Source organism: Tachysurus vachellii, chromosome 7, assembly GCF_030014155.1.
Source record: "Tachysurus vachellii isolate PV-2020 chromosome 7, HZAU_Pvac_v1, whole genome shotgun sequence".
NCBI classification, from domain to species: Eukaryota; Metazoa; Chordata; class Actinopteri; order Siluriformes; family Bagridae; genus Tachysurus; species Tachysurus vachellii.
This window is the reverse complement of record NC_083466.1, coordinates 2,341,434-2,355,000: the sequence shown is the minus strand read 5'-3', so window position 1 is coordinate 2,355,000 and position 13,567 is coordinate 2,341,434. Positions and strand designations below refer to the sequence as shown.

The window sequence follows — 13,567 nt, the reverse complement described above, 5'->3', positions numbered from 1 at the left end:
CTTCAGGTTTAAATTGCAATGACGGCGAATACAAATTTGCAGAGTGGAGAACTAAAAAGATGATTTCTCTTGTTCTGCTTTCTTTCCTGCTCAGATCCAAAATGCGAGACACCAAAGTCCTGATCGAAGACACGGATGACGACACCTGACCTCCGCCCTCTTTAGGGTCTCTCTCATACCCATGAAAAAGACCACGGTCCCTTGTGGGGCCTTAAGCCTTTCAACGGCTCTAATCAGTCCATCACAAAGCTGCCTGTCTACACACACACACACACACACACACACACACATATTTATACACACACATACGGTCTCAGAGATGAAACCAAACCTGACACTTGACACACTTTCCTCACTAGCACAGGATCAGCCACTCGATTAGTTACTGTATCACTTCTTGACTTCATCGTTACTGCCTTGATTATTTTCAAAGCTCCGTTTGTCCAAAAGAGACCCCCCCCCCCCCCCCAAAAAAAAAAAAAAAAAAAAACAGCTGTTCACATTACAACAGGGATCAAAGCGTGATAATCAAAAAAAAAAACAAAAAACAACAAACACTCTCCAGAAATGAATGACTCTGTGGTTAAACACCACGTCTCTGTGTATGTAGAGTTGTCCATGTTGCAGAACCCTTAGACGTATTAGCCACCATCTGTGGATTCTTTTTTTTTTTTTTTTTTTTTTTTTTAAAGAATGTACATGTGCTTTTGTTATTTATGTGAAGGAAAGCTGCCTTTGGTCAAATGATTTTGAAAGTTTTAAAAGTTGGATACCACGACACCCAAAACATGGACATTTGATTGGTAGATGCGCTTCAAAACCCTCAGGTGGCTTTGATGGGATTATTAATGACACACCACTAATGCAGGTATGAACTAGGACACAAAAAAAAACAACAAAAAACAAACAAACACTGAACTACTAGCTAGCCGACACACGACTCTTGCCTACTTTTTTGTTGTTGTTTGTTACATTTTTTTTTTTTTTAATTTTTAAGCATCATGCCAATGCAATCTGAACGAGTGCTGCTTCATTAGAACCTGCGGGAGTTTTCCGTCCCGTTGGGTTTTAGCTACACAGCTCATTTGAGAGCACGCCAAATGGAACATTCCACGAATGCTTTGTCGTGATTTGAGCAGGGATTTAAGGCCTGGACTTTTAAATGAGCAGGTCTAGGTTAGCGAAATCATAAGCTGTCCTTTTAGCATCGCTAGAACCCTGTCTTCTTCTTCTTCTTCTTCTTCGTCGTCTTCTTGAGCTAGACCTTACACTGAACGTTAGCATCTATTTATTTTGTACAGCAATCCATCACATTCCAGTGTGCGTTCATTCCACATGAGCTGAGCTCTGTCCACTTTTTTTTTTTTTTTTTTAAATGGACATCTTCCAGAGTTGCAGCTAGTCCGTAAATGCCACCTAAGGGTTTGTTGTTGTTGTTGTTGTTTATACAAATCCAGGAACAGTACTTGGGTTCATCAGCTATGTCTTGATTCTTATTTGAAGAAATTGTGGACTTGACAGACTTCACAGAAGTCATTTCTTTTAAACTACAAGAATTCAGAAGCTCTGGAAATGTCTCCAGGACCTGTAATAATGGAGGATTGTAAAGTGGTATGCCTCAGGGTTCTGTCCTGGGTCCAGTTACGTTCCAGGAGCAACAGGAAAATGCGACAGGTTCCAACTCCCGTTTGTTCTTCTTGTTCTTACCATCATGGTGCGCAGGAGCCGGGCTACTTTCAGCCATTATAAACTTTTAAACGATTCACTTCAGTGCATCTGCAATAATCATAAAGGCTCCTATTCGAAATATGTGTCCTACTGTCCCAAGTAAATGCTTGGACCAAAAAAAAACAAAACAGTTGTATGTTTTATTGTTTTGTTTTGTTTTCACCCGTATTTGCTTTGTCACTGCTCATATTTCGACTGTGACTGCCATTACTTTATGTTCAGTCTTGTGCATATTTGTCTTTTTTTTTTTTATGTAAAAAGAAAACCTTTGCAATACGTGTAGTATATTTGAAGACCATTCCATTTAAAGAGTGGTGCTAGTTAACCGAAAAAATAAAACAATGTTAATGATAATACAGTTTGCTTGTCTAGACATGAGGACAATATATTTGCCTTATACCAGCACAGAAACTAAAAAAAATGTCATCTCAGCATTTCAATATATTCGATTTAGTCTGTATGTCCAACTATGGAATAATAATATAAATAATATTACATAGCACCGGAACTATAAACGCTAATCTTAATATTTAACCCGTCAGTCACTTAACACTTCACAAACCATCATTATGACATATTACACTTGGTCATCGATCTGAAATCGTATTTATTTAAGCGTGATTGCTTTTTATGCCTCTTAATTGCAGTAAATATAGTTCCATGTAAAATCTGAAGCATGGTGGTGGTTGAGTTTCTTAACAACTCAGACTTACAGCTACGCTTCAGCGGCTGCTACAACCAACAAGGGTCAACAACAGTAATAAAAATAATTCCGGTTTGGTCAGAAGGTGTTGATTAATTTCTAGAGCAGCAGCTATGATTGTTGTAGAAGATGCATTTCATATGTATTTTTTATTTTTTTTTCATGATTTGGGTCTGTTAGGTTTGGTGGGTTTGATATCTAAACGTTCCCCACCCATGATCGTGAAGCTCCGCCACCAGGATCTTATCTGGCCTGTATAATAGTGTTTATAAAATGATTGACAGGAAGCTCATCCAAACACAAACAAACATTTCAGACCGGAGTTTAGTTTTCTTTTCATCAGATTAATAAACTTTTGCTAAAGCCATGGTTTAACCTGTAGTATGTATCATGATCTACAGAGCGTTCCGGGTTGGTTGTAAGAAAAAAAACTATAGGACCTTTTTTAAATGTTTGGATTGTTTTGTTTTTTTCTCCCCATGATGTCATCCTGGTTGTACTACATCTATGTGCTCTAGTCTCTCAGACCAGACAATAGACAACGCGCTTGTAAACAGCGTGCTTTCACAGTGCATCAGTGCTCCTCTGCCTCCATAAGTGGTTTCAGATGAAGTAACAGTCTGTGTTTGTGACAGAAGCTCATTGTGAGGATGAAGAGGACTTGGATGGAGAGGAGACACGCAGCAGCACCATCTCCTATTGTTCACATGTTAACCTTAAAGCACTAAACACTCTCATCCACTTTACCTCAGATCGCATGACAGGTTAATTACCTCGATGAACACTATTGTTAAAGTGACTTTTTCCCAATAAAAAAAAGGATCCCTTGCTAAATCATCCATCTAGATCGTGACGTTATCAAGCAAAAAAAAAAGAGTGGTCTTGCTACAACGGTTTTGCCTTTTCAATTCAGAAGCTAGTAAAGTAATAACTAATATTTTTAATAAGAATGTTTATAATAGTCTAGCTTGTATATCTGATAAGTTACCAAGGCTTATAGTTAGCATGCGCGCTAGCCAATTGTAGACCTCTGCATGCTAATTAGTGTAGATGAGTGGTAATTAACTAGCTATAAGAGCTAGCAAATAAAAAGGACAATATTAGTTTCCTAGTTAGTCAGATAACTCAGAAGACAAGCTAAACTAGATACAGTGATGGTATATTTTTATTTGTTAATGCTATAAATTATAGCTGTTTACTTAAAATGTCTGTCGTTGTCGTCGTTATTAGCTGTAGCCTAGCTGTGAGAATATTGGCTTGTTACAGTAAGTACTAGCTAGTTACTTAATATTATTAACAGGGACATAGGATTCTACATATCTGATTCGCTTATAATCTAGCCGAGTAATATTTTGTGCTAGCTCTTGAGTCGCTAGTAATGATGTTAGCATGCTAATTAGATAAATAACAGTAATCAGCTAGCTGCAATGATTTTGGTTAGTAATTTGCTAGTTAGCTAAATAAAGGCATGGAATAAACTATAAATAAATTGGAAACAATTGTTTGACAATCACAAATTCGAATGCTGTTTTTGTTTCGTGTCTTTATTCACTTCATTTATCCACCATTTTGAAAATGAAATTCTGGGTAAATCCTTCTCGTATCGTCTCCACCATATTAGCTGAGAGGGAGAAAGAGACGAAACCAAGTGGAGAAGACGAGGAGAAGTCGATAAGGGATTGGAACACAGCTTCAAACTTCTGTTCTAAAATTAAACGCAACTAAATGAGTTCAGACCAAAGATAAAGCTCAAGGTTGTCCTGGTGATTGTGTTTGTCCTTTTGTGAGTAAATGCAGGAAGGAGCCTGAAGGCACAGTGTAGTGTAAGATCCTCATTTGAGGTCTAGCAGCATGGAAGTGGGTTGTTCTAGGTACGAGCGCCACAGGTTGGAGAAGTGGGACATGGTGGCTCCGTCGATGACACGATGATCTGCTGACCAGCTCACGTTCATTACGTGGGCTTTAACCGGCTCGCCGCCGGCGTCGAACCTCGGCAGGATCTGAATGAGATGGAAACGACGGGGAGAACGAATGAAGTGAGAGAGAAAGAGAAACGACGTGCTTCTAAGAAAAGGTGGAAACAGTTTCTTTGATTTGAATTAAAAATGATTTAATATTAATTTTATTTGATTGATTTGGAAGCTTCTATTTTATTTGTGGTTATTGATCAATTAATTATTTAACTTATTTAAAAAAAAAAAAAAAAAGTCAATAAAACGGTATTATTTTTATGAAAATACTTCAGTTTTCCTTATTTAAATGCGCTTCGAGATTCAGTATAAATATAAATAAACAAGATAACTTTTTTTTTTTTAAACACATTTAGAATGAATGAAATAGTCGGTTGCATCTGGATTGTAATCTCTGACTGTTTTATTTAAACCTGCTGAAGCTTACTGTACCTGGATCTTTCCCAAAGCTCCTATGGCCACCTCCGGGGGCAGGATCACCGGCATGGCGTAAGTCCCTCCAATCTGAAACATCACAAACATCCCAAACTAAACCACAGGCTCCAGATCACCCAGTTCCCAAACTGCTCCCATCACAAACAATAATTATTGCTTCTCAAAATAAATGTATTGTTTTGTCGCATAACTGAGTTTCTCAATCTTGTCTTTTTCCTCAGATGATCTGATGCACCGTGAGATTTCAATCTCCCTCACGACTGATCCTTTCGGCACGGCTGAATCAGGCAGCTCTGACTCAGCTCTCTGAGAACTTGTCAAGGTCATTTAAACCCAACGTGCCCCTTATCACTAAAAGCTCCCTGGCTGGCCGAACTCAACATGGAACACAATCAGGTTTCCTGTTTTCTGGCTATTAAGAATGAGCCAGTTTGTTAATCGAATGCAGATTTGTACGAATGTTCTATAAACAAATAAAACCAGATCAACGACTCGTTAGATGACGACTTGTTTTCAGGATGTAGCGCCATCTTTTGACTAGAAAGTGATTAAAGGGGCAAATCAGTTGGGCTTACAAACAGTGCACAAGTTCATTCATTCATTCATCTTCTACCGCTTATCTCTCATTCACTCACACAATCACACACTAGGGACAATTTTCCAGAGATGCCAATCAACCTACCATGCGTGTCTTTGGACCGGGGGAGGAAACCGGAGTACCCGGAGGAAACCCCCGAGGCACGGGGAGAACATGCAAACTCCACACACACAAGGCGGAGGTGGGAATCGAACCCCCAACCCTGGAGGTGTGAGGCGAACGTGCTAACCACTAAGCCACAGCAGTGCACAAGTTATTTAAGCTATACACACGACGATATATATATATATATACATATATATACACACACACACACACACACACGTTATAAAAAAGGTTTTTAAGTACATTTGATTTTTTATTATTTTTTTTTCTATTTCTATCTAGTTAAAGGATATTTCTCCCAAGTTTTCATTTACTTTTACACTAATTAATCACAAGGTGGTTTTACAAGGTGATAATTGAGTTGTAAAGCATTATTATAAATTAGTCCCGGATCTGTTTGACACGATTTATTTAGATTTTTAATAACGTTTCAGTTTCCGCAGTTTCGGTCTCGTTTGCTTGTGTAATCAAATAGCTTTTCCATAACCTCAGGCCCACTGCTCTCACTCCTCTGTTAGAGTGTCTAAAAGCTCACCGAGCCGATGTTGGAGATGGTGAACGTGCCCCCTGTCAGGTCTGCCGTGCCCAGCTGCCCGCCCGATCCTAGCGCCTGCAGTCGGTTCAGTTCCACTGCGATTTCGAACACGCTCAGAGCCTGCACGCCTTTCACGTTGGGCACCAGCAGACCCTGCAGAGTGTCCATGGCCAGACCGATGTTATGGGACGCCTGCACAAACAGCACAAAGGAAATTTGATTTAAATTTCTTCAAAGATGATGTATTTTTAGGTTGAAGACTCAGGAATTATGGGGGCTGCCTGATCTCACCTTGTAAGTGATGTTCTGACAGCTTTCGTCAACTGAGGCATTGAGGATTGGGAACTGCAGCAGGCTGAGAGATGCAGCCTAAATACAGCAGAGTGGGATGTTGATATCAGGAACAAATCTCAAGATATCTCAGCAAAATAACACGCTGAATCATTTATAGTCACATGGATACCTCTGAACTATCCAACCATCCTTCATCCATCCACCCTTAATCTTTATCTACCCGTCTGCCCACTTTTCCATCCTTCGACACACCAAATTACCTATTCATCCACCTGTACATCCTTCCACCAATCGCTTCATCGTTTCACGTATAAATCTACCAAGCTACCGTTCCATCCATCTACGTATCCAACCATCCTTTCACCTTTCCGTTACTCCATCCTCCCTTCTCTGTATCCATTAACCAGCAGTACACCATTCATCCACACATCATCCCTTCATCTAACTGATCGCCGTGTCAATCTGTTCATTAACCCTGATATCTGTCTATTCATCTCCTAATCCATTCATCCACCAACACACCCAACCATTCACCAGGCTATGCACTCACTACTCCACACATCAAGCCCCTATCTACTTAAGTACACCTGATCGGTCCATATACAAGTCTATCCACTCATACCTTAATGAAGAAGGGCATGTAGCTCAGTTTGACCCCTCGGGATTCAGCCACACCTTTCAGTTCTGAGCGTAATCTCACCAGATTGGTGAGGTCTACCTCATCACAGTAACCGAAGTGAGGGATCTTCAAGGCAGCCGTCATCGTCTTCAACATGGCCTTCTGGAAACCTGTGGATATAAAGACACAGGAATGAGACGGACTGTCCGGTGCCGAGGACATGAGGTGACATCAATAAGGAGAGTCGCCAACATCTTTGTAACTGAAGGAGCCACAATAGCTAAAGTAGCTGAGGTCACCATTGAGTGGCTCTGTCCTGTCTTTCCCAGTAAAGACAGGTCGGGGGACGGTGGGCGTAGGATGTGGGGCTACTTTCTCCACCTTGGCGGGAGCAGCTGGTGCCACTGGCACCTTAACGTCATCGTAAGGTAGGATTGCACCCGTCTGCTTAGCCAAGAAGTTAAGGATGTCCTCTTTTAGGATACGGCCGTCCTTTCCTGTCCCCACCACCTCACTCAGTTTAACCTGACAAACAAATTAACAAGAAGTAACAACAAACAGACGACAGATTGGCCGTTAAGATGCCATGTCATGATGCCAGGCTACCTGAAGCGTATACCTACGTTGTTCTCCATGGCAAGACGTCGCACTGTGGGTGTAGCCAAAGTTTTATGTCCTTTAATCTCCTGGTGAGGGTGTTCATGAGATACTGCAAGCGTCTCCACAATATCCTCCTCATGACCGCCATCTGGAGGAGGCAGAAAGTAAAGTCACCCACAGAGCAACAAATTCGGGATCAAGGCCACATCACTGCGTTCTGGAATTGACTATGAAGTATAATGTCCGTTAGTATATTTACCTCGTGGTGCGTCTGTCTCGATGTCCACGAGAGGTGACCCGACAAGAGCGAGAGAGTCTACGTCGTAGTGAAGTTTCCTTACGATTCCGTCGTATCGGCTTGTAATAGTGACGGAAGCTTTGTCGCTCTGCACCTCGCAGATGCTGTCAAACTGGGAAACCTTATCGCCCTCTTTCACATACCTTCATAGAAAGGACAGCACTGAAATCAGCTAACTGGCAAAAAAGTAAGTAAGAGCAAGTTTAAAATTGACAAACACATCTAGTGACGTACAAAGACACGAGGAGAAGTCACGACACGTAGGCGGAGTCATGGAAAATCGTTTAACCACAAGTAAAAAAACAAAGTGAACTGAAGTAATGTGGTCATGGACTGAGCAACTGGCCCAATTCGTCATGGAAGCACGTGGAAAAGACTGTTTTAATCAATTAAGTACGCACCACTCCTTGACCGTCACCTCCATGATCCCCTCGCCAATGTCCGACAACTTGAACTGGAGAACTTGTCCAGGAGCCACTAAAAGTAGCACACAACATGAACCATACTGTGACGAATCAGCAATATCCACATAAACGTTTTGTGTTGAGAAGCTAAGTAAAGCTAGTACCACTGCTTTGTCTGAATCCTCTCCATTGCTGTGAGCTGAAAGCTGAAGGGTGACTGAGGACTTGAACAGATCCAGGTGCCCAGAGCCTGGGACACGGTCTACAGCGGCGGGACGACAACTGGGGCTTCCACACAGAGAGACACACAAAGGAAAAAAAAAACAGTAATAGACCCATATGTCAAATGACAAATGTCCTTTTTGCCTTAAATGTAAGGTACGTTAAGGTAAAGCGACATTGCATCGGTCTTACGTCACTTGAAAAATCATGCACTTTGTTTGTCTGTTTTGTAGTTTGGGTTAGAATGGTTATTCCTGTTGGGCTTCATTTACTTTCAACACTGGGTTGCACTCCTGCTAAACTGAAATGAAATCACACACAGAGATCCCCTCGGTGTGCATCCCTGTGCTCTGATTGGCTGTAATCAGAGCACAGGAGTATATTATTGGCTCAGTGCTTGTTCATTCCTACGTACATAGATTCAGTGGCTTCTCATTTCACGTCGCAGGTGCCGAAAACGTTTGAACCGAATCTTGAATTAGAGTCGAGACACGTTTCTTACTGAATCGACTCCCTGTCCTTCAAATGTCATTTTTCTTAGAAGCCGCAACGTATAAACATTTGACTCCTGCAGAAAAGTACCAAATCCTCATGTATGTGCATTAAATCATTTTAATGCACTGCAATGTTTAAAGTCGTACTTATTTAATGACCAAAAGACTCTCAAAGAATCGATTCGGAGTCGTTTATATGAACCGTTTACACATGTTGCAAAAAAAAAAAAAAAAAAAACATCTGTTTAAACTGATGTTTCGAGCAAATGACCTGCATAAAGACTTTTAGAAACCCTCACAACACGTTATGAACTAATTTTACCAGATGTCTCAGGATCCTGAAGCAGCGCCGCATTGTCGTCACCGCCGCCATTTTAGATTTCAACTAAGACGCTGTACCAGAAGCAAGAAGTCCCACTTGTGACAAAAAAAAAAAACGCTCTTTAAATTCATCCACGTGAATTAGTTAGCAATCATACTAAATGCAGTTTAATGAATAAACAAGTCATTTGTTGGTGTTTATTTTTTATTTAGTTTTTACTTTAAAAATGAGTTGTTTACTTCCAACCCGTGAACTATTACAAGTGAAACATCTTGTAAACATAAAATTTCTATGGCATTGACGACGCTATCACGCCTCCTCAGACCAGCCAATCAGAGTGCTTATTTTTTTTCTTGCGCGTCAAAAGAATTTTTTTTTTGTACAGTAAAAGCAAACTAATCATAATGAAAAATAATTATGATATAAAAGTAAATATATTTTTAAAAATATATATATATATATATATATATATAATAAAAAAAGATACATATTTTTTCGTTTGCTTTTTCTCGTCGTGTGTATATTGCGCCACCCTGTGGTCAAAGATAATGAGGATTACTAGGCAAAAACATTAAATAAGCTACAATATAAAATACATAAAATAGCTATAATACACGTCCTAGAAATGTGGGTTATCACATTTTCTTTCTACTTGTCCAGCAGTTAAACTATTATGAAACAGTTTTTATTTTATTTACTTTTTAAATTTCACATAATCACATATCAATGGCATTTAAAATGTCTCTAATGTAAAAACGTCTCTTTAATAATAAAGCATTAATGCTGGGGCACAGGAATAGATGACACGCTTCAGTTCCCAAGTGTATCAGTGGAATAACACAGACACTGATTTTTATTTCTTTTTTCCTATATCATTTCTTCATTCATTCATTCATTCATTCATCTTCTACCGCTTATCCGAACTACCTCGGGTCACGGGGAGCCTGTGCCTATCTCAGGCGTCATCGGGCATCAAGGCAGGATACACCCTGGACGGAGTGCCAACCCATCGCAGGGCACACACACTCATTCACTCAGGCACTCCCACACTAGGGACAATTTTTCCAGAGATGCCAATCAACCTACCATGCATGTCTTTGGACCGGGGGAGGAAACCGGAGTACCCGGAGGAAACCCCCGAGGCACGGGGAGAACATGCAAACTCCACACACACAAGGTGGAGGCGGGAATCGAACCCCGACCCTGGAGGTGTGAGGCGAACGTGCTAACCACTAAGCCACCGTGCCCCCTATATCATTTCTTCTATGACATAAATAAACACACCTTAGAGTTTCTCATATGTCCCCCACACCCTCCTAATAACCTCTCCTGTAACCTTATTAGAGACCTCGCCCTGCTATTAGACACCATTCTCCGTTTGGACCCTGATCTTTACACTGTCTCGTCGTCTCGAATGTTACTTTTTTTGCTGTCTCACAGCTCCTGATCCGTAACACCATGTCTTAGAAGAAATAAAATGTTTTTATGCATGCTGTTGGGAGATACCGTATAGGAAACAAGAACAGGTTATGAGCACGATAAGTCCAAGATCAAGCCTGGAAATATGTGATGCCCTCACGTATGAGAAGCGAGTGTAACGGAATGCTGCATCAGGACAAGAGCTGGGGTAACCTGAGTCTGTAACACGAGTGGCTCTTGCTCTTGTTCCATGGCATGTTCTCAGGTGTGCGGGTTCCTATAGTTGTTTTTTTGTCTGTGGACAAATCCTGTCCTCTGCTCCATTTGGATAACTCAAAGTGATGATTTGAGCTTCCTGGCAGATTCCTTAGTACTCAAAAGAGAATGCACATTGGTGAGGAGTATCTGAGGAATACTAAGAGTTTGGCCTCATTATCATCTTATTCCTGACCTTAATGAAGGCATGTCCCATTTGCCAGTCTGGGGGGGACACTGGCGGGTCAAACGGAGGCCTCCTGCTATGGTACCCCCAACTGCCTGGATCACACACATTGCAGGTAAGTTGTTTTTTTTTTTTTTTACTTTGGCCTTGGGGAATAATCTTGAAGATATTTCAAGACCCATCCAAGGACCCTAATCAGTTCTTAAACAGTTTCAAGATTATAACATACATCTGGTGACTTTATGGCTCCATTAATCCAATAAAATATAGTTTTTGATTGCACATAAATTGTAATGCTGAAGATGGAAATGTCAACGAATGTGAGTTGGCAAGAAAGCATGCCAAAGTGCTAAAGCAAGTCATAGCCATGTAACCTTATTAGACCATGGGTGTGTTCCTCACTTGGGGAACTGCACGTTCCAAACCCAGGGTAGTAGTGTATTTTCAAATGTCATGGTCCTGTCTGTTTCTTGCTTAGGATACCGTATTTTCCGTATTCAATGTTAAAGTCTCGGGTACCAGGTGTTCTGATCTCAGGGTACTGTATGTTGAAACCTCAGAGTACTGCCAGCTCCAAGTTTAGGGTACCGTATGTTCCAGTCTTAAGGCACTGTATGCTTAAAACCCGGGGTACTGTATGTTTCATGCTTAGGGTACCATATGGCCCAATCTCAGTGTACTGTATACTTTAAGTTCAAGGTACCTTATGTTCCATTCTCAGAGTACTGCATTCTGGGATGTGGTAGCCTAGTGGTTAAGGTGCTGGACTACCAATCGAAAGTTTGTGAGTTCCATTCCCAAGTCCACCAGGCTGCCACTGCGGGGCCCCTGAGCAAGGCTCTTAACCCTCAATTGCTCAGATATAAAATGAAATAAAAATGTAAGTCGCTCTGGATAAGGGCATCTGCTAAATGCTAGAAATGTAAAGGTAAATGTATTCTCTATGCTCACAGTAATGTACATTTCAAGCTCAGCACAGATTGATGTTTCCACAAAACCTGGTTGTGACACGATGAGGTGAATGTTATATGTCAGGGTTGTGTATAAATCATCGCACTTCTCCATATAGGTATATTTTAGCCATAAAGTCGACGTAAAGTCCATTAGCTTTATAAAAAGGGCTGAAGAAGCTTTAGACACTAAACATGTAGCCTTCATGTTTTACCTCATGTAGACACTAAACATGTAGCCTTTGTGTTTTACCTCATGTAGACACTAAACATGTAGCCTTTGTGTTTTACCTCATGTAGACACTAAACATGTAGCCTTCGTGTTTTACCTCATGTAGACACTAAACATGTAGCCTTCGTGTTTTACCTCATGTAGACACTAAACATGTAGCCTTTGTGTTTTACCTCATGTAGACACTAAACATGTAGCCTTCGTGTTTTACCTCATGTAGACACTAAACATGTAGCCTTCGTGTTTTACCTCATGTAGACACTAAACATGTAGCCTTCGTGTTTTACCTCATGTAGACACTAAACATGTAGCCTTCGTGTTTTACCTCATGTAGACACTAAACATGTAGCCTTCATGTTTTACCTCACGTAGACACTAAACATGTAGCCTTCGTGTTTTACCTCATGTAGACACTAAACATGTAGCCTTCATGTTTTACCTCACGTAGACACTAAACATGTAGCCTTTGTGTTTTATCTCATGTAGACACTAAACATGTAGCCTTCATGTTTTACCTCATGTTGACACTAAACATGTAGCCTTTGTGTTTTACCTCATGTAGACACTAAACTTGTAGCCTTCGTGTTTTACCTCATGTAGACACTAAACATGTAGCCTTTGTGTTTTACCTCATGTAGACACTAAACATGTAGCCTTTGTGTTTTACCTCATGTAGACACTAAACATGTAGCCTTTGTGTTTTACCTCATGTAGACACTAAACATGTAGTCTTTGTGTTTTACCTCATGTAGACACTAAACATGTAGCCTTCATGTTTTACCTCATGTAGACACTAAACATGTAGCCTTTGTTTTACCTCATGTAGACACTAAACATGTAGCCTTTGTGTTTTACCTCACGTAGACACTAAACATGTAGCCTTCATGTTTTACCTCATGTAGACACTAAACATGTAGCCTTCGTGTTTTACCTCATGTAGACACTAAACATGTAGCCTTCGTGTTTTACTTCATGTAGACACTAAACATGTAGCCTTCTTGTTTTACCTCATGTAGACACTAAACATGCAGCCTTCATGTTTTACCTCATGTAGACACTAAACATGCAGCCTTCATGTTTTACCTCACGTAGACACTAAACATGTAGCCTTTGTGTTTTACCTCACGTAGACACTAAACATGTAGCCTTCGTGTTTTACCTCATGTAGACACTAAACATGTAGCCTTTGTGTTTTAC

General features: G+C 40.6%; 2 protein-coding genes across 2 annotated transcripts in view; one reads left to right on the top strand and one right to left on the bottom strand.

Annotated features, from left to right (window-relative positions):
• The window catches only part of xpr1b (xenotropic and polytropic retrovirus receptor 1b), a 21,305-nt gene extending 18,903 nt beyond the window's left edge, over positions 1 to 2,402 (top strand). The window contains exon 15 of the mRNA XM_060873864.1: positions 95 to 2,402. Within this exon, the coding sequence (XP_060729847.1) occupies positions 95 to 149 (55 nt within the window). The 3' untranslated portion in view covers positions 150 to 2,402. The remainder of the gene's footprint in view (positions 1 to 94) is intronic.
• Positions 2,403 to 3,954: 1,552 nt separating this feature from the next.
• Positions 3,955 to 9,440, bottom strand: LOC132848284 (lipoamide acyltransferase component of branched-chain alpha-keto acid dehydrogenase complex, mitochondrial-like). The gene is made up of 11 exons (XM_060873865.1): positions 9,328 to 9,440; positions 8,454 to 8,577; positions 8,287 to 8,362; positions 7,847 to 8,028; positions 7,611 to 7,735; positions 7,287 to 7,512; positions 6,991 to 7,157; positions 6,366 to 6,443; positions 6,075 to 6,266; positions 4,834 to 4,905; positions 3,955 to 4,431 (listed from the first exon to the last, which is right to left on the bottom strand). Exons 1-11 carry the CDS (start codon positions 9,376 to 9,378, stop codon positions 4,264 to 4,266), a joined length of 1,461 nt encoding a protein of 486 aa, XP_060729848.1. The 5' UTR covers positions 9,379 to 9,440; the 3' UTR covers positions 3,955 to 4,263.
• Positions 9,441 to 13,567: the final 4,127 nt, after the last annotated feature.

Coding starts and splice junctions, on each gene's coding strand:
- LOC132848284 (XM_060873865.1), bottom strand. CDS start 9,378: ATGGCGGCGGTGACGACAATGCGGCGCTGCTTCAGGATCCTGAGACAT. Junction 8,029..8,286: donor GAGGTGACGGTCAAGGAGTG/GTGCGTACTTAA, acceptor CTTTCTATGAAG/GTATGTGAAAGAGGGCGATA. Junction 6,267..6,365: donor GTCAGAACATCACTTACAAG/GTGAGATCAGGC, acceptor CTGTTTGTGCAG/GCGTCCCATAACATCGGTCT.